Source organism: Bubalus kerabau, chromosome 7 (assembly GCF_029407905.1).
Source record: "Bubalus kerabau isolate K-KA32 ecotype Philippines breed swamp buffalo chromosome 7, PCC_UOA_SB_1v2, whole genome shotgun sequence".
Lineage (NCBI taxonomy): Eukaryota > Metazoa > Chordata > Mammalia > Artiodactyla > Bovidae > Bubalus > Bubalus kerabau.
The window spans coordinates 28,086,340-28,111,175 of NC_073630.1; the positions used below are offsets into that span (position 1 = coordinate 28,086,340).

Genomic DNA, 24,836 nt, shown 5'->3' on the forward strand with positions numbered 1-24,836 from the left:
TTGTTTAAATAGAAATAAGGCTTTATGGTTATTTTTTATAGGCAATCACCACTGTGAAAGAAATCCTCCAGCACAACCTAAACTCCTGGAAAGTCACATGGTATTCATCAGTAATCCCTCTGTGTGCCTTTTATTTATTTTTTTAGTCATGGCATCTTCACAAATGTGTACATTATTTACATAAAAAAGTTGCATGATGGAAAACACACTAACCACACTTGTCACCCTTTCTGATCTTCCATTTCCTTTTTCTTTGATCTATGTTCTTATCATATTCCTCATTTTACCCCGTCTTCTGAAATCCAAATCCTACTCTCCACCATGCTATAATGCATTAAATACATGGATTCACAGTCTGCTCCTGATGCTTGTCCTCAGAGGTGGTCATATTTTCTGACAGACGTGGAGTCTGGCTTTGGAGGAGTAGGTGGCATCTTTCCATACTTTACAAGATAGGCCTTTTGCGCAGTCACACCGCTGGAAGATTTCCAGCCCATGTGAGCCCTTCTTGCGCTGCTTGGTACAGACTTCCCCCTGATGGAGCACTGGTTTGCAGATTTTGGTCCAGAAGTGACGAGCACAGCAAAACCCTTCAATGCAGTCTAATGATCGTAGACAGGGATCTCCTTCATGTCCTAAAGAAATGATGACCAAAAGATTTTACCATGACACTGTAGGAGAAAAATCTATTCTGCAAACAGAAGCACCTAAAATATTTGTCCTTATACTATCTTCCTATCTTCCGTGATGTCTTAGAGTCATATCAATTGACTTTCCCTCTAATCATGTGAACCAATTATCATCTCTTTCCATTGTTTGCTGTCTGAATATTAAGTTTAATGAATAGCTAGGATGGGGCTGCATCTTCTCTTCACTTTGGTATGGTGTGATCTTAGATATTTCTGTTTTGTGTTGTTGTTTACTTAAGTGAATGACAATAAGTAAACAGAAATGCCTTCTATTTAATTTGATACCTTCTTGGAATTGTAAACAAACTGAGTCAAGAAGGCTGAAGTTGTCTGTACCTCCTAAGGCCGGGTATCAGTTAAAATATAGCCAGGAAAACAGAAGCTGAGTATTCAAAAGAGAAGATATTTAATGCAGAGAACGGGTCACACAGGCAGTGAGTTACGAGGCTAAGAAGCACCAGAGAACGTAGAGCAGCACCGCAGGAAGCCACCCCCACATTTAGGCTGGAGGATCCGGAGAAGCTGGTGAGGTCAGAATGGGGCAAGGGCAGGGGACTGGAATCCCGGCAGAAGCTGAGACCCTGAGGAGGCGCAGCTCTGCCAGAAACACTCCCAGAGGCAGAGCGAATCCATTGGCCTTTCCCTTCCTCTGCCTCTCAATCTCTCACCACAGCCAAACCCACGCAGCTGGAAGCCACCTGACAGGGAGTCTAGGCAATGAAGTCTGTGAAAAGCTATGATACAGAGTGGAGCAGAGCAAGGGCAAACAGCCCCAGGGTCAACCAAGAACCCATCAAAAAAAAATCACAGGAGCACAGATCTGGGGATTCAATTCAGTAAAAAGATGAAGTCAGCAGAGAGCACCCACATGTCACAGTGGGGTTGATGTGTAGCCCGCAAGCTTCTTTGTCATCTCCCAGATTGTAAATACTTCTGACATTTTAGGCCATGTGATCTGTGACACAGCTCTTCAGTCTGCTCTCATATCACAAAAGCAGCCACAGATGACGCCCAAGTGAATGGGCAGGTCTGTGTTACGATAAAACGTTATTTACAAAAACTGGCAGCAGGACAGACTTGGCTCATGGGCTGTAGTGTGCCAAGCCTGGTCTAAAAGGTTAGTTGCCATCCTGGATGTCACCAGTCCCACTGTGTGAATGTGGGCACAACTCACTAGCCATCAACATTTCTTGCTAGCTGCCATCAGGAAATTACACATATAATTAGCTAATAGTGATTAATAAATTAGAAACTGTACTGTAACACAGATATCTGTCAGAATAAAGATGGACACTCATGTACTAACAACTTTTCAGACAGCTCAGCGGGTAAAGAATCTGCCGGCAATGCAGGAGATAGAGGAGGTGCAACTTTGATCCTGAGTCAGAAAGATCCCCTGGAGAAAGAAATGGCCACCCACTCCAGTATTCTTGCCTTGGAAATCCCATGGAAAGAGGAGCCTGGTGGGCTACAAGTCCATGGGGTCACAGAGTAGGACACGACTGAGTGACTAAGCATGCATGCACTAACAAATGCATGTGATTTCAGTGGGATAGAAATAGATATGGGTACAGGACTAGGCCTTCAGGAAGTGTAGATGGGGGCTGGTTGAAGAGGAACTGCCAGTCACTTTAACCCTATTGATAGAATCATTAGTGTTTCAGGTTGGACTAACAGGTCAGATATTTTGTAGGATACTAGATCCACAGAAGGTAAAAATATGGGGAAATGGTTTTATGGTTAAGTAAACTAGGGAAATACAGTGTCTGAAAAAGTTAACCTGTTTTCCTCATTGCTGAACTTCTCAGAGCCTTCAATATATCAATGTTTATTTTAAAGTTCCAAAAATGGGCAGATACACTATTACAAAACTATTGAACACATGGGCTCTTTTAGTCATATAATGTCTTGAAAGAACAGTGCTCCACAGAATACACTTGCAAAAGCCTCCTTTAAAAATATAGGTATCTCTACTTTTCAAAATTTTACTATTAGTGATTAGGCTTACCAAATATTGTGACACAAGGAAGGGAATTTTTATGGGCATATGTAATCCCTCTAGAAATGAATTATTTTTGGAAAATTGGTTTATGCATAGTATATTACCTGGTTGTTTAGTGAAATAAAATTTCTGAATCTGCAAAGGTGAGAAAAGGACTCTAAATCTTAGTAATTTAATCTATAGCATCAAACATTTTCCCATTTATGTTTTGCAAGGCTTTATTCTTGATTATGGAAGAGAAATGCTTGTGTAAAAGATTTATTCTAAATATCCTTTAAAAAGGCTGAACTATTTAGAAGATGGCATGGTTAATCAGAGTACCACAGTTCTTGTCATATGTATTTCTCACAATTTAAGATCTCCGAGAAACCTCTAGCATCCTCAAAATTGAGAAGAAATTCAGTTAAAATCTTACTATTACAGTAACTTCCCATTATTTTTTTTCAAATTGCACTCAGAAGCAATGGAATTAATTATCTACATTTCTCTGGAGCTACAGCTATCCCCACCTTTTATATGTGACAGCTTAGTGTGAGGTCTTCCCAGGTTCTGCCATCCCAGGTCGTGGTTTGAGTGATGGCCATGGTTGCGATCTCTGTGCCGAGTGCTGTCCAGAGCTGGGATATGAGGGGTTAAGATGCTCTCGGTGACTGGGATGCAGATGCCTGGAAATGGTCAGATAATTAGTTAGACTTGTTCAGTTCTATAAAGTGTATTTCTTATCCAAGTATTCTCCTGACGTGAAGTATGAGGCCATGCATCTATCATCTATCTAGACTTGAGAACTCAATAGTTTGGACCTAACCCAGGCTTTCTTGATTTCAGTCTTGTCAGTCTCACGACCAAGTGACCTTGGGCAAAAATAGGGATAAAAACAGAATTCCTTTCATAAAGTTACTGTGAATACACAGGAAGAGTTTAGAATAGTGACAGAGCGAAGTATTATCAAATCTTAGTAACTTAAAATTATCTGATCAGACATCTGTGTTCACAATCAAGGTTCCTTTTTTAATCAAAAATAAAATCCCCATCTATACTGTAAACATCTCTAATGGGGTGAGGTCTTCTTCCCTTCGCTTCTTGTCCAGGGTACTCTCAGTAGGACCAGGCCCAGAGGTCAGGAACAAGTGTAGGAATATGAGCCTGATTATGATGTTTTGCATGACTAATTGTGTTCCTGATCATGTTCTGCAAGTATTTAATTGTTTACCATGTGTTGGAGGTTCTTCATTTCATTATCAATGCTGAACTATCTGCCCATAAGGTCACTGAGATTGGGTGAAGGCCAAGCAATAGACTTCTGTGTTTCCTTTTGGAGGAAACACTCACTCTATCAGCATTTGTGTGTGCCGCAGTGTGGGGCTTTCAAAAAAGGACACCTTGCGTGTGAGAATCAAGCTATGAAATCGGTATGAAAATGAAAACAAACTCACAAGTGTACTGATGAATCACAGGTTTCTGTCTTTGGTTCCTTTGCACATATTCACTTAAGTGTTCAGTGGAATATAACATTTAGCTATTTATACTCAACATTTCAACATGGCAAATCCTAGGTCAGCACAGATTATAAATTACAGCTGGTGATCAGAGCCCAGGAAAACTAAGATTTGAGAGGGACAGTAAAGCACTCACCTGCAATGCAGGACACAAAGGTTTGATCCCTGGGTCAGGAAGATGCCCTGGAGAAGGGAATGCCTACCCACTCCAGTATTCTTGTCTGGGAAATACCATGGACAGAGGAGCCTGGCAGGCTCCAGTCTATGGGGTCACAAAAAGTCAGACACAACTGAGAGACTAATACACACACACGAGGTAATCTTATACATTTCTAAACCCTGATCCCATTCCTGCCAGTTTGGAAGTCTCCTTACATTTTAGAAGTATGACTAAGGAGAAGGCAGTATAACTTGGCATCCAGGTTTCCTACATGAAAGGAAAGAGGCCCATCAACACTGAATGAGACCTTTACCATTATTGCAGCGGGTACCAGGACAACACATGCCATCTCTATGGCAGCGCTTCTTTTTCCTTCGACACACCGTGCAGGCCGACGATCCTTGGTGAGGACTGTGGCAGTACCTCCCGACTTCACATTCCTTATCACTGCTACAGGGGTAGGCCTGTCATGAAGTACAGCAAGAACACCGAAAGCAAAGATTAGATCTTGTAAGCAAAAAGCTATTGCACCAAATTGTGATGGAAAATCAGAATATTTCCCTCCTCAAAGGAAATATTTAATAATGTTCTGAGCAGAGGTACTGCTGCTGCTGCTGCTAAGCCACTTCAGTCGTGTCTGACTCTGTGCGACCCCATAGACGGCAGCCCACCAGGCTCCCTGTCCCTGGGATTCTCCAGGCAAGAACACTGGGGTGGGTTGCCATTTCCTTCTCCAATGCAGAAAAGTGAAAAGTGAAAGTGAAGTCGCTCAGTCATGTCCAACTCTTAGCAACCCTGTGGACTGTAGCCCACCAGGCTCCTCCGTCCATGGGATTTTCCAGGCAAGAGTACTGGAGTGGGGTGCCATTGCCTTCTCCTGAGCAGAGGTACTACATATTAACAATTACTTAATTAAGGGCTTTATAAACATTGATTTCCAGAGAAGGCAATGGCACCCCACTCCAGTACTCTTGCCTGGAAAACCCCAGGGACGGGGAAGCCTGGTGGGCTGCTGTCTCTGGGGTCGCACAGGGTCTGACACAACTGAAGTGATTTAGCAGCAGCAGCAGCAAACATTGATTGCTGATGGTGATGACAAAGATACAGTTGACAGTATCCATATGCTTTCAATGACACGACTTTGGGGTTAGGATTTAGGTTTTATTTGATTAGTAGAGCCCTAAAGCGTGACTCTGGAGGCTCAAAAAATAGCTGTAATTGTTATATTGCCACTGATTTAAGGTGTAAATGAAACGGCCTAATCACTCTTTTTTTACCCACTGAACTAGCATAAGGAGAAGGTTACTTAAAGCAACACTGGGCTGTGCTAGCAGCTAAAATACAGCTCCTGCCCATTTATGGAACAGATATTCTAAGAGTGATTTCTCAGGTCCTGCCTGTGGGGAACACACAGAGATGCTTCCAGAGAGTTTGAAGCAATCAAACTTTGGGAACAAAGAATTCAAGGAGCAGCGTCTTCACTCCACATTCAGTGATGAGCAGCAGTAGCATTCTGAGTGGTCAGAGCTTGCTAAACTCCAGTTATATCATGTTCTCAGGAAACAAAAAAACAGACTCGGGACATACAAAAGAGCCCTACAGGCTACTTACACAGAAAGGACTTGTGTTCCTACATTTCTCTACCAAGTTGTTGATTCAGAAGGCTACTTAAGCAATGTCATATATTATCTCAAAAAATGCATTTATATACACACTCCAATTATATATTCCTTGTATCTAGGAAGTTACTGGAATGCTTAAAATGTCCCTGTTTTCAGAGACTGAGAATTGAGAAATAGAAATATCACACCACACATCAAATTAACTCACATTTTGAGGCATGTTGACAGGGAGACTTACTTGGAAGTCTTTTTTACTGCTGTGGTGTAGTTTGTTTTTTTTCCCTACTTTTCACAATAATGCATTTTTTAAATTGCAAAATAAAAAAATTTAAAAAGCAATATAGTTTTTAAGCAAGCATAAATGATAGGACTAGAAAACTACGGGATAAAGTTTTTGTGGCTCTCAAATAATTAGTGTGTTTTGAATGTTTTACTTTTGAAATGAGGTTGATGACTTGACCCTGCATGCACTGCTTCTCCCTTCCCCCACCCCTCTCTTTCTTCCATCACCTTTTCTCCCTGGGCCTTCCTCCTGGGTATGTTTGCATGCGTTCAGACCCCTTGTGTTTTCCGTTCAGATCTGATCATGTTAGAAAGAGGAAATAAGTGTGAAGTTGATGTGTGACTCTGGAAACTTTACGTTATTTGATGAAAAAAGATAAACCTTTAACATCATGACAATTCACTTTTACCCTCAGAAGAGAACAGAAAATAGAAAAACCTCTAACTTCAGACTGAAAGCGTTCTTGAAGCATTGTACTCTGGAAATGAAGCCAGATAAAACTATAAAATTAATTTGGATATTACTGTCCCATTCCGTAACTCCATCATTAGGCTTAAGAAAGAATCTGAATGAGCTTGAATTCAGAGTATCAAGCCACTTTTCAAGAGTCCAGGACTGATGAAACCAAAACAAATGTCACTTCCCGACTTGCTACACTCTTTTCCCCCTGAGCACTTTACTGCCTTCATATTTAAACCCATTAAGTTTAACTGAAGTACACTTCACATGTTTCTGATTCATTTACATTTATTTCACCAAATTGTTTTGCAAGAAACATTTGATGTATCACAAGGTTTTTTTTTTTCTTTTCTCAAAAACAGGACATGTTCTTTCAATGGAAGTAAACATGCCACCTAAAACATCATGTGTAATTCAACTCAAACAATGACTCTTCAAGGGATTTTGAATATAGAGAAATACTTGATTCCATTCCTAAAAAACTGATGGTGTAGGTATGTGGAGGGAGGAGGGCGGAGGGTTCAGGATGGGGAACACATGTATACCTGTGGCAGATTCATTTTGATATATGGTAAAACGAATACAACATTGTAAAGTTAAAAAATAAACAAATTAAAAAAAAATAGCCTGTACGGTAGAAAGCAACTTGTTTTCTAAAAGTTGAATTTCATTTATGCAGAAAATTAGAGAAGGCACATTATCATCTTCCTGTTCTCAGGAAAGATGAGTGGAAAATACTTGGTGGAAAATATTTGACACTGTTACAGAAAGCAGTATGCACAGTACTTGGTGAATGGGATCACAGTAAAATTCTCCCCAATTTTTCAGAGGAGAGAGCAAAAATATTAGGCAGTTTTATTATATTTCAGTGTGTCTTTTATTGAACTAGAAATGGTATAGGCAGAAAAAGTATGCAGGAATTTTTTTTTTTAATGGAAGGTTATTGTTAATGTGAACTTGTCCTTGGAATGGAATCCCAGAACATAGTATTAAGGGAAGTTCTTTGACAAAAATAAGTTTTTAATAATTAAAATACAAGGTTATATTACATAGCTTCTAGTATGCTTATGGAATTCCTGGCTCCAATAAACAGCATTTATATATGAATAAAATAAAGAATAGATGAGAAAAATTGATTGAAACAAGTTATAGGGAAAGCAACTGATATTTGGGGACATGCTTTGTCTTCTGAAAATCAGTGTCCCTCAGGATGGATCTAGTCAGCAATAAAGTTTACTTGATGTAACCATTAGCAAGAAAATGCAGAACAGGAGAAAACACAACTCTGACTCATTAAAAGGGATTCTCATGTTTTTGGCCTAATGCATTATTTTTCAGGAAAGAGTTTTAAACTCAAGTATGAGGGTTCTGCAGTTTGCTATTGAGTTTTTCCTGAACATTCAGTTTGGTTCTGTTGCTCAGTCGTGTCCAACTCTTTGCGACCCCATGGACTGCAGCACGCCAGGCTTCTCCGTCCTACATTAGTCCCTTCTAACATGTCTGGAAATGGTATAATATTAGGCAAGAGAGGGAGGGAGAGACAGAGAAGAAAAGCACGTAGTTCACATAGTTATGGAGAATCCTGAAGAAGTGATGATCCGTGGCAATTAACAAGCCCACTGAAGGGACTTACATACTTCAATAAAAGTGTCATTACAGGGAGGGAGGAGGGTTCAGGATGGGGAACACATGTATACCTGTGGCAGATTCATGTTGATATATGGCAAAACCAATACAATATTGTAAAGTTAAAAAATAAAAGTAAAAAAAAAAAGTGTCATTAAGAAACTTTCCTTTCCTTTGGCCTCCAAAGGTCCCATTTCATGATGATTTTTTCATTTGAGCACCTCAGTCTAAGTTTCCATTTAAGAAAAATAATAATATGCATCTCTGGTTCTTATTTTATAAATGAGTAAGAAGACGACTGATTCTCTTCGCCTGATATGGAAATTATTAATAGTGAATTTCTTTAGCTCTTCATTCACTTGACTTTAGGTGAACAGTATAAGGAACAGTGACAGTCTGTGTGGATGTCTAGAAATCAAATGAAAGAATTAGAGACTTTATACATGCCTATTCTGTATTAATATTTCCAAAACTGAATCGGAATTCCAGTTCCCTGATTATCCGGGAATACACGCCTTCATGCAAAATCATTCACGACTTATCCTCAGTCACACTTAGGGGCCGAATTCATTTGCATAGACCTAATAATAGCAGAAGATAGGCCATAAATTAAGAAAGCATGAGAGCTGTCCCTGATCAAGCCAAAAAGCAGAGACGTTTTTGACCAACAACCTCCCCCCCACCTTTAGACTAAAAATACGGTGGTTCCCATAAATAAAAGTGCCAGTTATCATTAGCACAGTGCCATGGACTAAAATAAGAGTGAACACATTGGGCACAGCTTGAAAATAATGTCCATCAGAAATGAGCATTTCTTGTCTAGTATAAAGGTTATTTTTAACATCCGTTTACTCTGTACTAATCTGGAACCTTTCTTTACAGTTTTAGCAATGAAGTGAAGAGAGGTTAAGTAACTTCTGCAAATAAGTCTTATGTGCTCAGCGGCAGAAAAGTTGGGGATCAGAGCCCTGCCCTGGGTTGCAGACCTCGCTGTAAGGTGTCATGACTGATCTTTTAATGACTGTTAATGCACACATAGAAAAGGTATTTGAATGGTGACGAGTGTGCTGAATTTAGAGATTAGGAAAATAAACTTGGCCACTTCTCTTTCTAGAAGCCTCCAAATACCAACAGCATGTCCTGCTGCAGCTGTTGGAAAAACAGAATACTGGCAGAAAACACTGACAAGACTATAAACAGCATTTCCTCTTTCCATCTTTTTGACAACCGTTTTATGGCTGTTTAAATTCAGCGTAACCAGAGTTATAAGCAAAATCCCATCATGCAAATAATGATAAATAATATTCTAATGAATAAAATAAAATGTTACTGCATCTTCTTAAACTAATTGAGCCTCTTTTTTCCCCTATTATTCTTAAAACTGCAGAAAGAAAAGGCTTATTAAATCAAGACTTAGATTTAGGGCTGAGTATATTTTTTTTTTACTTTTCAATTACTGCCCATCCCTTAGAACCTTCTCCGCACCACCCCCCCAACCAATGCAACAGTGAAGTGATTATGAAATGAGAAGTGTTTCAGGTATCTCAGCAGCACTGAGTACTTTTTATAGACCTTTTGCCACAAGTAAAACCTTAGTTTAACTCCCAAGCTTTCAAAACAGTGACATTGTTCCTATTTAATAAAGGGGGGAAAAAAGAAGAGAGAAACATCACAAAGTTTTCATGTGGGCGAGCCACCCATCCGGATTCTTGCAAGAGCGTCCTAGTTTTGTTGTTGTTTTACTCGGGACAATCCTTTGTCCCCGCAAGCACTGTTTGTAACAATCTTGGAAGTTTTCTGGAGCCAGAAAAACGTCATCAGCTGGGCAGGCAGAAGAAAGCCTGCAGGGGGACAACCCAGCTGTGGGAGTGAAAAACATTTGAAGCAAGTGGACAGAGGGAGGTGGCCGAAAGGGCTGGGGACTAGAACGTGTCTGAGGGCTTAAAGAGAACACAGCGAAGGGTTGGCGAGTGCACTTGGGAAACCAGATCAGACTGGCTTCCTCTCAGTCCTTAGGGAAAAGATTAATTTCCCTTGTCATGACATTATGCATGATACAGCTATATTTCAATGAGCATGCAAAATATGCTACTCTTTAAAGTGGTCGTTTCAGACTCATACCCTAACATTGTAACTGCAGGAGGTGCAGGGAAATATAACTCAATCTGTGTAGTTGTACACTTCATGCCAAAGGCTAGGCAATTGGATTGTTTCCTTTGTCCACAATTACCTCTAGGGGACAGGGGTTTACTAGATGCATCTTTGAGGATTCCTGAACCTAAGGCCCGGAGAAATGAGCTGTATTAACTTTGAGGGGAAATTTTCAGATATTTCATGATATTCTGGATGTGTACCATAGTTTCTTAAGGCAGCTGCTTGGATATTCCTTTAGTATTCAATAATTACTTATTCAGCTTTTATTTATTGAACTCCCAACTATAATACAGAAACTAAAAACTATATTCTGTGATCTGCAAATCATTGCCCCTAAAATAATTTTGAAAAACATGCATCATCGCATACATTTGATGTGTAAAATGTTTCAGTGTAAGTTTGTTTTATTAATATAAATGTTAAACATTTTATAGATGAAGTTCACAGTAATTTGTCATGATTCAGTAAAATATTGTGCAATGCAGCCTGATCCTAAAGTAAATTGCAATGTATTTATCAGTAGATATTCTTCCTTGAGAAAGATAATCTTACAAAACATTCAATTAAATGTTAAAATGAACAAGTCATCACAACAGTTTTGAATGTTCTATATTCACAACTTTCCAACTAGAGCCAAGACTCACTTAAAAAAAAAAAAAGAATGATAAGGACGTTTAAAGTGATGAAGGATATGTAAATTGATCAAAAAGAAAAACCTACAACCAAGAATACCAAGTAAGGCTGTCATTCAGGCTCTCTCTCAGATTCAAGAAGAAATCAAAAGCTTTACAGATAAGAGAATTCAGCACTACCAAATCAGCTTCACAACAAAAGCTAAAGGAACTTCTCTAGGCAGGGGAAAAAAAGAGGCCACAACTAGAAAGATGAAAATCACAAATGGGAAAGCTCACCAGTAAAGGCAAATGTACAGTAAAAGTAGGAAATCATCCACACACAAATATGATATCAAAATCAGCAAGCATGAGAATAGGAAAGCACAAATGCGAGAAATGAGACACACATTTGAAATTAAGAGACCAGCAACTTAAAACAACACTGTGTGTGTGTGTGTGTGTGTGTGTGTGTATGTGTATGTGTGTAGACTGCTATATCAAAACCTCATGGGAACTGTAAACCAAAAAACTACAATAGATAGACACACAAAAAAGAAAAATCAATGCAAACACAACTCTATAGAGTATCAGATTGTCATCAAACCATAAGAAGAGAACAAAAAGAAGGGAAGAACAAAGACCTACAATAACAAATCCAAAACAGTTTTTAAAATGGCAATAAGAACATATATGTTGATAATTACCTTAAATATAAATGGATTAAATGCTCTAACCAAAAGAAATAGACTGGCTGGCTGGTTATGAAAACAAGTTTCATATATATGCTGCCTACAAGAGACCTACTTCAGTCTCAGGGGCACGTACAGACTGAAAGTGAGGGGATGGAAGAAGGTATTCCATGCAAATGGGAATCAGAAGAAAGCTGGAGTAGCGATACTCATATCAGACAAAATGGACTGTAAAGACTGTTACAAAAGATAAGGATAATGTAATACATAATGATCAAGGGCTCAATCCAAGAAGATAATAGAAGGAAAGAAAGTGCCTTTCTGTGTTTGTTTAGAATGTCCTGATCAATCACTAAGGATATCTTTGTTAAACCAATATTCTGAATTCTATTTTAGTTTGCCAACAAAAGTTTTTGTTTTTTGTTTTAACCTCTGACTAATGCAGTATATCAGGATTTGGAATGTGTGACAGTTTTGCCTTTTCATACTGTTCATGGGGTTATAAATGAAAGAACACTAAAGTGGTTTTCCATTCACCTCTCCAGTGGAACATGTTTTGTTGGAACTCTCCACCATGACCCGTCCATCTTGGGTGGGCCTACATGGCATGGCTCATAGTTTCATTGAATTAGACAAGGTTGCGGTCCATGGGATTAATTTTCTGTAATTAGTTAACATTGGCTAGTTTTCTGTAATTGTGGTTTTCATTCTGTCTGCCCTTTAATGGATAAGGATAAGAGGCTTGTAGAAGCTTCCTGATGGGAGGGACTGGCTGTGGGGGAATCTGGGTCTTGCTCTGATGGGCTAGACCATGCTCAGTAAATCTTTAATCCAATTTTATGTTGATGGGTGGTATATTACACTGAAAGATGAACTTCCAGGTCCATAGGTGCCCAGTATGCTACTAGAGAAGAGTGGAGAAATAACTCCAGAAAGAATGAAGGGATGGAGCCAAAGCAAAAACAGTGCCCAGTTGAGGATGTGTCTGGTGATGGAAGTAAAGTCTGATGCTATAAAGAGCAATATTGGTTAGGAACCTGGAATATTAGGGCCATTAATCAAGGTAAGTTGGAAGTGGTCAAACAGAAGATGGCAAGAGTGAACATTGACATTTTAGGATCAGTGAACTAAAATGGACTGGAATGGGTGAATTTAATTCAGGTGACCATTATATCTATTACTGTGGGCAAGAATCCCTTAGAAGAAATGAAGTAGCTTTCATAGTCAACCAAAGAGTCCGAAATTCAGTACTTGGGTACAGTCCTAAAAATGACAGAATTATCTCTCTTCGTTTCCAAGGCAAACCATTCAATATCACAGTAATCCAAGTCTATGCCCCAACCACTAATGCCAAAGAAGCTGAATAGTTCTATGAAGACCTACAAGACTTTCTAGAACTAACACCAAAAAAATGTGCTTTTCATCATAGGGGACTGGGATGCAAAAGTAGGAAATCAAGAGATACATAGACCAACAGGCAAGTTTGGCCTTGGAGTACAAAATGAAGCAGGGCAAAGGCCAACAGAATTTTGCCAAGAGAATGCACTGATCATAGAAAACACTCTCTTGCAACAACGCAAGAGATGACTGTACACAAGGACATCACCAGATGGTCAATACATAAATCAGATTGATTATATTTTTTGCAGCCAAAGATGGAGAATCTCTGTACAGTCAGTAAAACCAAGACCAGGAGCTGACTGTGGCTCAGATCATGAACACCTTATTGCCAAATTCAGACTTAAACTGACGAAAGTAGGGAAAACCACTAGACCATTCAGGTATGACCTAAATCAATTCCCTGTTGATTATACAGTGGAAGGGACAAATAGATTCAAGGGATTAGGTCTGATAGAGTGCCTGAAGAACTATGGACAGAGGAGGTTCATACCATTGTATAGGAGGTGGTGATAAAAACCATGCCCAAGAAAAAAAAAATGCAAAAAGGCAAATGGTTGTCTGAGGAGGCCTTATAAATAGCTTAGAAAAGAAGAGAAGCAACAGTGAAAGCAGAAAAGGAAAGATACACCCATCTGAATGCAGAGTTACAAAGAATAGAAAAGAGAGATAAGAAAGCCTTCCTCAGTGATCAATGCTGAGAAATAGAGGAAAACAATAGGATGGGAAAAACTAGAGATCTCTTCAAGAAACTTAGAGATACCAAGGGAACATTTCATGCAAAGATGGGCACAATAAAGGATAGAAATAGTGTGGACCTTACAGAAGCAGAAGATATTAAGAATAGATGGCAAGAATACATAAAAGAACTATACAAAACAGATTTTAATGACCCAGATAACCACGATGGTGTGATCACTCACCCAGAGCCAGACATCCTGGTGAGTGAATTCAAGTGGGCCTTAGGAAGCATCACTATGAACAAAGCTAGTGGAGGTGATGGAATTCCAGCTGAGCTCTTTCAAATCCTGAAAGATGATGCTGTGAAAGTGCTGCATCCAATATGCCAGCAGATTTGGAAAACTCAGCAGTGGCCACAAGACTGGAAAAGGTCAGTTTTCATTCCAATCCCAAAGAAGGACAATGCCAAAGAATGTTCAAACTACCGCACAATTGCACTCATCTCACACGCTAGTAATGTAATGCTCAAAATACTCCAGTGAGGCTTCAACAGTACATGAACCACATATGTGTAGATGTTCAAGCTGAATTTAGAAAAGGCAGAGGAACCAGAGATCAAATTGCCAACATCCATTGGATCGCAGAAACAGCAAGAGAGTTCTAGAAAAATATCTGCTTCACTGACTACACTAAAGCCTTTGCCTGTGTGGATCACAACAAACTGTGGAAAATTCTTTAAGAGATGGGAATAACAGTCCACCTTACCTGCCTCCTGAGAAATCTGTATGCAGGTCAAGAAGCAACAGTTAGATCCAAACATGGAATGACGGATTGCTTCCAAATTGGGAAAGGAGTACATCAAGGCATTTATTGTCACCCTGCTTATTTAACTTTTATGCAGAGTACATCATGTGAAATGCCGGGCTGGATGAAGCACAAGCTGGAATCAAGACTGCCAGGAGAAATATCATATCCAGATGACACAACTCTTATGGCAGAAAGCAAAGAGAAACTAAAGAGCCTCTTGATGAAAGTGAAAGATGAGAGTGAAAAAGCTGGCCTAAAACTCAACATACAAAAAACTAAGATCATAGCATCCAGTCCCATCACTTCATGGCAAATGGATGGGGAAACAATGGAAACAGTGACAGACTATTTTCTTGGGCTCCAAAATCACTGTGAATGGTGATTGTAGCCATGAAATGAAAAGAAGCTTGCTCCTTCAAGAAAAGCTTTGACTAACATAAACAGCATATTAAAAAGCTGAGATGTTACTTTACCAACAAAGGTCCATCTAGTCAAAGCTATGGGTTTTCCGGTGGTCATGTATGGTTGTGAGAGTTGGACCATAAAGAAAACTGAGCACTGAAGAATTGATTTTTTTGAACTGTAGTGTTGGAGAAGACTCTTGAGAGTCCCTTGGACTGCAAGGAGATCAAACCAGTCAATTCTAAAGGAAATCAATCCTAAATATTCATTGGAAGGACTGATGCCAAAGCTGAAGCTCCAATACTTTGGCCACCTGATGTGAATAACTGACTTCTTAGAAAAGACTCTGACGCTGGGAAAGATAGAAGGTGGGGGAGAAGAGCACAACAGAGGGTGAGATGGTTGGCTGGCATCACCATCTTGATGGAAATGAGTTTGAGCAAGCTCTGCGAGTTCGTGATGGATAGGGAACCCTGCTATGCTGCATGAAGTTGCAAAATGTCAGGTAAGACTAAAGGACTGAACTGAATTCAACTGTTTTCCTTTTTTCTCCCCATAAAATAGCAAAAGACTTATTGTAAACACAGGCATTTTCCCAGACAATTTTAAGGAAAAGAACCATGGAAGGTGAAGATCTGGAAATTGATTCCCTAAAACAATTCATGCTGTGCACGCTGTGGAAAACCTTTGAATACCTTTTACACATACTCATTTTAAGACTAAGTTTGTTAGACATTTGATTTTTTTTTATATAAAAGTTCAGAATTTAGAGAATTTCTACTAATATTTCCTGGATTATAAATTAGGAATGCTAGATTTCTGGCAGGGGTTCATTAACTTCCCCAGTGTTCAGAAAGCCTCACTTAAATCCTAAGAAACAATAATTTTGTGAAATAAATTCAGGATCCTCTCCCACTTCAGTTCTTCACCCTGTTCTCTGTATGGCATTAAGTAGAAAAGAGATTCTAAGGAATTCCCCGCTTCCAACACAGACCACATTCTCAACTGCACTGTGTGTTTTTCTGCTGTTGATCAGGGGTGAATGGAAAGAGGAACCCTTTATCTGTGGCGGATTCATTTTGATATTTGGCAAAACTAATACAATTATGTAAAGTTTAAAAATAAAATAAAATTAAAAAAAAATAAACCATCTTGTTAACCTGGCTTTTATTTTGCTGGTTTTAGGCCATTTCCCCCTCATTTGGAATATATAGCACAGAACATGTCTATCCCTTTCAAAAAGCATTTCCAGAGTGCTTTTATAGCAGTGGCTAGAGCCCTTTATACTCCATATGTAATCATAAAGCTGTTTGTAATTCTGCAGTTGGTTCCATATAACTGTCCTATCCAAAACGGCAAAAGAAATTCCACAATTTTGCATTTTCTTTTAAATCCAGGATCAAATGTCTGTAATATATAATTTTCATTGTAGCCTTTCAAATTTACCTGACCTCATGACCTGTAGCAAAGTAATATGGTAGGAAGAAATTTGGAGATATACTGAAGTTTGAATTATGCATTCACAATTAATTTGTTGTTACAAGTTATTTAACTGAGTCTCAGTTTCCTCCTTGATAAAATGGAAATAATCCCTACCTTCAGCAGCATTTCCCCCTCTTTGTTGTTTAGCTGCCAAGTTATGTCTGAGTCTCTTGTGACCCAATGGACTATAGCCCACCAGTCTCCTCTGTTCATGGAATTTTTCAGGAAGAAGACTACAGCAGGTTACCATTTCTTCTCCTGGGGATCTTCCTGACCCAGGGATCAAACCCATATCTCCTGCATTGGCAGGTGGATTCTTTACCACTGAGCCACCAGGGAGCCCTTCCCCTTCCTAAACTAATCTTAAAAATCGCATTGGGTTTCTTTAAAAACAACTTATCCTTCACAGACTACTCATAGAGGCTAATTCTGTAGAACTAGATGTGGTCCAGGAATCTTTATTTTTAATGAATACTGTCCGGTAATTATATGTTAAGGTAAGATAGGGAAACACTGCTTTATAGAATTGTTGCAAAAATTACAGATGCTTTTGTACATGTATTATACTGACAACGTCTGGTCTACATGAGATACGGACTCCGTAGTGTTCCAGATAGACATGGATATAAGGTAGAGATTGGTCCCCTAACATCAGCGTGAATCTAAGTAAGAGACTCACTAACAACAACTGTTTCCACACAGATTTATCCTCTGTGCTAGGACGTAGCCACTGTGCTTAGGGGTGGCTTAAGAATTTCTAAAACTGTTTAAAAAAATAAAGTAACATGTAGCACAGCAGTGCATTTGGGAGAAACACAGTGTGGACTCAGAGCTGTCAACACACCCCTTATGGCGGGCTTGCTTCATATCCTCATGTGGTGTCCACCTGGTTCTGGTTGACAATGCGTAGCTTTGCAGTTCTCTTTGCATCGTGTGTCCTGTTGGTCTTTACAAAACAAGTACTCTTCCTCCCCACATCAAGTATGATAAATAGATGAGGTATGATTTTATTATTATTTTCTATTTCTTTGTATAGCATCAGATTTTCCTAATGAAAAGCACATTGAAAATTCAAATATTGATGTCCAGGTAGATATGAAAACATTCTTTCAAACTGCTGTTTCAAACAGTCTTTATGATGATAGAATAGGTCAGTGTTGGTAAATATTTCTGTGCCCCAGTGTAAACACTTGTGAATTTAAAATGTTTCAAGAGTTGGGATCATTTTTCACTTTTAATATCATGGGTTTAGAAATGAAAATCCTATGGAGGTGTATGTGTATGTACATAAGTTATCTTGCCTTCTTGCCTTCTCTTGTGAAGATATACTCAAGAAACACAAATCAAAATTTACCAGTGGGAATGTGGACAGGGTTGTTGAGAACAGAAAACAGGAACATTTAGTTTCCATATAAATGCTTTTTAACATTTTATAGTATGTGATGGGTACATGTATTATCTATTAATATTAACATAATTTTTAAAAGATCTACAGTTAATAGGCCCCATAGAATACACCAAAGCAGAAGCTTGACTCTAACTAAACCATTTCCTTTAAGGGTCTTGAGCATCCTCAAATTTTGGCAACTATGAGGGTCCCTGGAACCAATTCCCTGTGAATACTGATGAACAACTGTAATATTATGAGATTCAAAGTGAAATTTTTTACTCCTTGCTAATTTATGCCTCATGTTTTTCATATTAGGAACTTGGATTTCCTAAAGCCAGGGTTTCTTGCAAGAGTATCAAGAATACAGATTGAAGTTTCTTGATTAAAAATTTTCTCTTTTGTTTCATAAATGTTTATCTTATTAGCAGAATCAGACCATCAATGCAACATTCAAATTATACACACACACACACACACACACACACACACACACACACACATACTCACATATAAACAATCCATTGTCCCAACAATTATTTAATTGAGCTAATGTGTATTGTCTTGGCTCATATAATTTAGTATATAATGTACAAACTTTATGCTTCTCTAATCTCATTTGATTCTCCTTTATTTCTTCTAAGAATCAGGTTAGACCAATAGTCAAATAGCCACTTGCCATATTCTATTCTGACTTTGATGCAACAGTTGATGGAAGCTGATAAAACTGAAAACATTGCTGTTTTATACTTGGGAAGATGGAAAAAGCACAGCAAAATATAACACTCAATATTCATTTGCAGTGAAAATACTCAAATTCTGTTTAAGAAAGAACTACTTGAAGCTCCTTGTAAATATTTCTCGAAAATATAAAATGTTACCATTTAAATTTAGAGTCATAAATCAGAAAGCAGGCAGCATTTTATCCTCTAGATATTCTATGGGGAGAAGCAATCATTTGAGATAAAGCATGGCCCGAGATGATCCAGAAGGCTGGAACAAGAGGTTTACTCAATAGCAATAACCGCAGAGATTAGATTGAAACCTAAGAAACCTTTTAATTAAAAGAGTAAGATGAAGAGGTGATTCACAATGCTAATACAGAACTCTGCCTAAGTAACTCAGTGTATTTCTGCCTTTGCCATTTGGAGGAAAACAATAAGTGCGTGAAGAGTCTATGGGGGGACTAAGATACAAGTTATAGGTGCAATGGGATGAAAGAGTTCAACTCTTGCACTTTGGATGAGTTACTGAGAGATAAATTTGTATGTTACTAAGAGAAAGGAATAGGAGTTATAGCATCAGTTATTTCACCATACTTATTCTTTCCCAGTTTCTAGGTTTTTTTTTAGGTAGTTTACATACCTGATATATACATGACCTGTAAAATATGTAAAGATCTATGCTACATATCTGTCTCATTTTTATTAATTTGGAATGTTTAGTTGATAAGGCAGATCTCACATGGAAGTTCTTCATGCAAAGAGCACTCTACATACTCCCATGTCATCATTTCTGGGTTCCAAAGATCCAAACAATGTTTCAATTAGAGTTTGAGTTAGTCTAAGAGACTCAAACATAATCATATGGTTAAATCATCCAGGAAAATTATTACCTGAGTTTCTTTAAGATGAAATTATAATATATAAGGCTACTCATTTATTTCAGACATTCACAAGACGATTGGATTGAAAAGCCCCAACCTGGAGAGTTTTAGTGTCAGATAATAGCAATTATATGACTACATGATGTTTATTAAAATAAAATTCTTCAAAAAATAATCAGTATTTTAATACACATGTGGTTATTCTCAACCTTCTACCCTCATGACGAAATTTAAACTCTTATTATGTGGAAGAAGAAAAAGGAGGTTAGCACATAAACAATCTAATTCTAGTGAGCAATATGGCATAGAGCAAAACATCACTCATTAGCTTATAATCTCTTGTCAAAAAATTCTATTTAAATGCTTTTCTTGAGATGGAAAAGGGAGGAAATTATGAGCCAGATGACAGATACTTTGGTTTGTGTGATGTTTGTGTTCAAACCTCAGCCTCAGAAATGTGGTTCATTTAGTGATGACATATTCAATGTGTCAGTAATCTCAAAGAAAACACGCAGAAGACATTAATCCCCCAAACCACACGCATCTCAATACATCTACATGATGTGCTGACCAGGACCTTCTCAGTAGTGCAGGAGAGGTCAGATGATTTGTTACTACATGAAAGAGATGAAATCCCGTCTCAGGCTCAGGTCAGATCCCCCTTCATCCTATTGGTTTTTCCAAACTGTGCCAAGAGTAGGCTCCTATGTATTTCTGCTGCTTCTTTTGTCAGCCTATATTCATTACTAAGGATCCCCAGATGTGCTGGCACTGGACTCTCTAACACCTCTGTGTCTGGCATCACATTCCAGCAGGATTTTCAGCAACTATGGGGCTTTAACATGTGAGCTGGCGGAGGGAGAGTGGGAAAGAGAAGTGGAGTGCAGGATCACCCCAGAGACTGGGGTGGATAATGTACTACCTTAGCACAACTCCTCAAGTGCTGTTTCGGTCAGAAGGAAGTCTAGACAAATCAAACAAAATTATTAATTAGCCAAATGGCTAATAGAGTTTTTGATACAACTTTGCTAGGGTCAATCTGAAATCTTACACTTTTTTTTTCAGATTTTTTCCCTGCTCATATCCAATGGTAAAGTGTTTCTGGCATTATGTTTGAGATGCTATCTGAAATCTATCCCACTTACTTTGGTTTGCCTGGTTTAACCAAACCAGGCGATTTTGTTTCAATAAAGACGAGCAGAAAATATTTCTCTTCTTAGCATGGCATTCTGATCCCTATTTACCCCCTATATTACATAATATATGCCAGAAATAAGGGGCTGCTTGCCAATCCCTTAGCCACACACCCTCATGTCTATGCATTTGCAGACGTTTTTCCTCTGCCATGTGAATACCTTTCCTCCACTCACTTCATCATCAGAATAATTCCAACTCATTCAAAGATGATATCCAGAAAGTGCAGCACTCAATATCCCAGCAAATTTGGAAAATTCATCAGTGGCCACAGGACTGGAAAATGTCAGTTTTCATTCCAATCCCAAAGAAAGGCAATACCAAAGAATGCTCAAACTTCCGCACAGTTGCACTCATCTCACATGCTAGTAAAGTAATGCTCAAAATTCTCCAAGCAAGGCTTCAGCAATATGTGAACAATCTATTTCCAGATGTTCAAGCTGGTTTTAGAAAAAGGCAGAGTAACCAGAGATCAAATTGCCAACATACGCTGGATCATGGAAAAAGCAAGAGAGTTCCAGAAAAACATCTATTTTTGCTTTATTGACTATGCCACAGCATTTGACTGTGTGGATCACAATAAACTGTGGAAAATTCTGAAAGAGATGCGAATGCCAGACCACCTGACCTGCCTCTTGAGAAACCTATATGCAGGTCAGGAAGCAACAGTTAGAACTGGACTTGGAACAACAGACTGGTTCCAAACAGGAAAAGCAGTATGTCAAGGCTGTATATTGTCACCCTGCTTATTTAACTTATATGCAGAGGACATCATGAGAAATGCTGGGCTGAAGGAAGCACAGGCTGGAATCAAGATTTCTGGGAAAAATATCAATAACCTCAGATATGCAGATGACACTACCCTTATGGCAGAAAGTGAAGAGGAACTAAAAAGCCTCTTGATGCAAGTGAAAGTGGAGAGTGAAAAAGTTGGCTTAAAGCTCAACCTTCAGAAAACTAAGACCATGGCATCTGGTCCCATCACTTCATGGCAAATAGATGGGAAAACAATGGAAACAGAAGCTGACTTTATTTTTGGGGGCTCCAAAATCACTGCAGATTGTGACTGCAGCCATGAAATTAAAAGATGCTTACCTCTTGGAACAAAAGTTAAGACCAATCTATACAGCATATTAAAAAGCAGAGATATCACTTTGTCACAAACGTCCATCTAATCAAGGCTATGGTTTTTCCAGTGGTCATGTATGGATGTGAGAGTTGGACTGTGAAGAAAGCTAAGTGCTGAAGAATTGATGTTTTTGAACTGTGGTGTTGGAGAAGACTCTTAAGAGTCCCTTGGACTGCAAGGAGATCCAACCAGTCCATCCTAAAGGAGATCAGTCCTGAGTGTTCATTGGAAGGACAGATGTTGAAGCTGAAACTCCAATACTTTGGCCACCTGATGCGAACAGCTGACTCATTTGAAAAGACCCTGATACTGGGAAAGATTGAGGGCAGGAGGAGAAGGGGACAACAGAGGATGAGGTGGCTGGCTGGCATCACTGACTCGATGGACGTGAGTCTGAGTGAACTCCGGGAGTTGGTGATGGACAGGGAGGCCTGGCATGCTGCGGTTCATGGGGTCACAAAGAGTCGGACATGACTGAGTGACTGAACTGAACTGAACTTCATTTTTGGGAAAATTTTTGGCGTGGCTTCTCACCCCCCAGCTAATTTGGATATCCAGTTTGGATATCCAGCCTTCTGCTAACACCTCATGCTTATTTGTACCGTGTTGTTTATAGATCCTGTACTGTTAAATTATTCTTTTGCCTTTTTAATGATCTTTGATCATGGAAATCATCTTTATATTTCCCCATGGACACATAATGAAGTAAGTTAGTTTTCTGCATTTTGTCTGGTAATGAATTAATGAATGAGATATTGTTGCAATAGTGGTTTGGAATTTGTACCACTGAGTGCTCACATAAGTACCCATAAGAAGATGTTAAAAAGAAGTATTTTGAAAATCAAGAGATAGTTTTGTATATATTTTGAAATAGATTTTTAAAAATCAGCTAAGTTCTACATAAATTATTTGTAACCTATAACTTTTTAACTAAGAACCTCATATGTGTTTATTAAAAAATAATCGATTGAAAAGTAATTTTCCAGCTAGCAATTTGGCTGCAGATATTTCATGTTGAGCCTCAGATTCACATTTTCAAGTGCTATCCTCAGCCCTTTACATTATATCCCTAAATGGCCAACAAACACATAAAAAGATGCACAGTATGACTAATTATTAAATGAATCAAATCAAAACTACAATGACATGTTACTTCACACTGGTCAGAATGGCCATCATCACAAAATCTAGAAATAATAAATGCTAGAGAGGGTCTTAAGAAAATGGAACCCTCTGGCACTGTTAGTGGGGATGTATTATTGTTCTCTACTATGGAGAACAATATGGAGATTCCTTAAAAGAACTAAAAATAGACTACTGTGTGACTCAGTAGTCCCAGTACTGCTGCTGCTGCTGCTAAGTCGCTTCAGTCGTGTCCAACTCTGCGTGACCCCATAGACGGGAGCCCACGAGGCTCCCCCATCCCTGGGATTCTCCAGGAAAGAACACTGGAGTGGGTTGCCATTTCCTTCTCCAATGCATGAAAGTGAAAAGTAAAAGTGAAGTCGCTGAGTCTTGTCCGACTCTTAGCAACCCCATGGACTGCGGCCCACAGGCTCCTCCGTCCATGGGATTTTCCAGGCAAGAGTGCTGGAGTGGGGTGCCATTGCCTTCTCCAGTCCCAGTACTAGGCATATATTAAGAGAAAACTATAATTCAAAAAGACACACGCACCCCAACGTTCACTGAAGCAGTATTTATAATAGCCGCACGTGTAAACTACCTAAATGTCCATAAACAGAAGAATGGATAAAGAAGATGTGACACATATATACAATCGAATAATACTGAGCCATAAAAAGGAATGAAGTTGGGTCATTTGTAATATAGACAATGGAATAATACTCAACCATAAAAAGGAATGAAATTGGGTCATTTGTAGAGATATAGATGGACCTAGAGTCTGTCATATGGAGGGAAGTAAGTCAGAAAGAGAAAAATACCATATAGTAATACATATATATGGAATTGAAAAAATTGGTATAGATAATCCTATTTCCAAAGCAGAAATAGAGACACAGATGTGGAGAACAACCGTATGGATACCAAGGGGGGAAAGGGAGTCTGTGATGAACTGGGAGATTGAAATTGACATACTGATACTATGAATAAAATAGATAACTAATGAGAACCTGTGGCATTACACAGGGAGCTCTACTCAGTGCTGTGTGACCTAAATGGAAATGAAATCCATAAAAGAAGGTACATGTGTATATGTACAGCTGGTCCACTTTATTGTACAGTGGAAACTAACACAACATTGTATAGCAATGATACTCCAATTAAAAAAATTTTAAATTCATGTTACATTCCCTTAGCTGATATTTTTCACATATAAATTATCTAAAGGAAAAAATAGACTCTTTCATCCCTAAGTGGAATTGATGGTCTCTGCCACGGCAATAATGCTGTCCTAGCAGCACACAATGACTCTCTATTTCATTTCTTCCCTGACTGTTCTCAGGAAATTGGTTAAGCCTCTTGGTGGTGGGAGCTATGACCCTGGGTACTTCCAAGGATCAAATGAAGCTGCTGACCTTCCATCCTAAATACTTCTTCCTAAATTTTCTTTGCCTTTGTCTATCAATATTTTTCTCATTGGTGGTTGTATCTTATAGCATTCCTAGTTAACCTTCACCACTATATTTTTGTAAGGAAACAAAAAGGAGAGAAGCTAGTCATGGCTTCCTTTAAATATCCTAAAGATATGTAGATGGAATACTAAGGGGATACAGTTTCCTGATACACCTTCGTCACCACAATACAGAAACCAGTACAAAACTACTACTTTTTCAAAATGCTTGCCCCAAGGAATACCACCACCCAATCATTTATTTTAAAGTCTAACTTGTTTATGAGTCTAAACAAATTGAGTTAGTAAGCAAGTTTCCCACCATGTTAATTCTGTTAAATCTCATGGGCATGCCAGTTTTTACCCCAAAATATGGACAGCATG

General features: G+C 38.7%; 1 protein-coding gene across 12 annotated transcripts in view; it reads right to left on the minus strand.

Annotated features, from left to right (window-relative positions):
- Positions 1–298: 298 nt before the first annotated feature.
- The window catches only part of DKK2 (dickkopf WNT signaling pathway inhibitor 2), a 583,019-nt gene continuing 558,481 nt past the window's right edge, over positions 299–24,836 (minus strand). For 9 of the 12 annotated variants that reach the window (XR_008716848.1, XR_008716834.1, XR_008716811.1 and 6 more), the window contains one exon: positions 4,672–4,811. Coding sequence is in view for 2 of the 12 variants with exons in the window: in XM_055587908.1 (XP_055443883.1) it covers positions 385–635; positions 3,201–3,356; positions 4,661–4,811 (558 nt within the window). In the remaining 10 variants the exon portion in view is untranslated. Of the gene's footprint in view, positions 636–3,200; positions 3,357–4,660; positions 4,812–24,836 lie in introns of those variants that run through there. The other 3 variants (XM_055587908.1, XM_055587907.1, XR_008716819.1) reach the window with 2 other exon arrangements.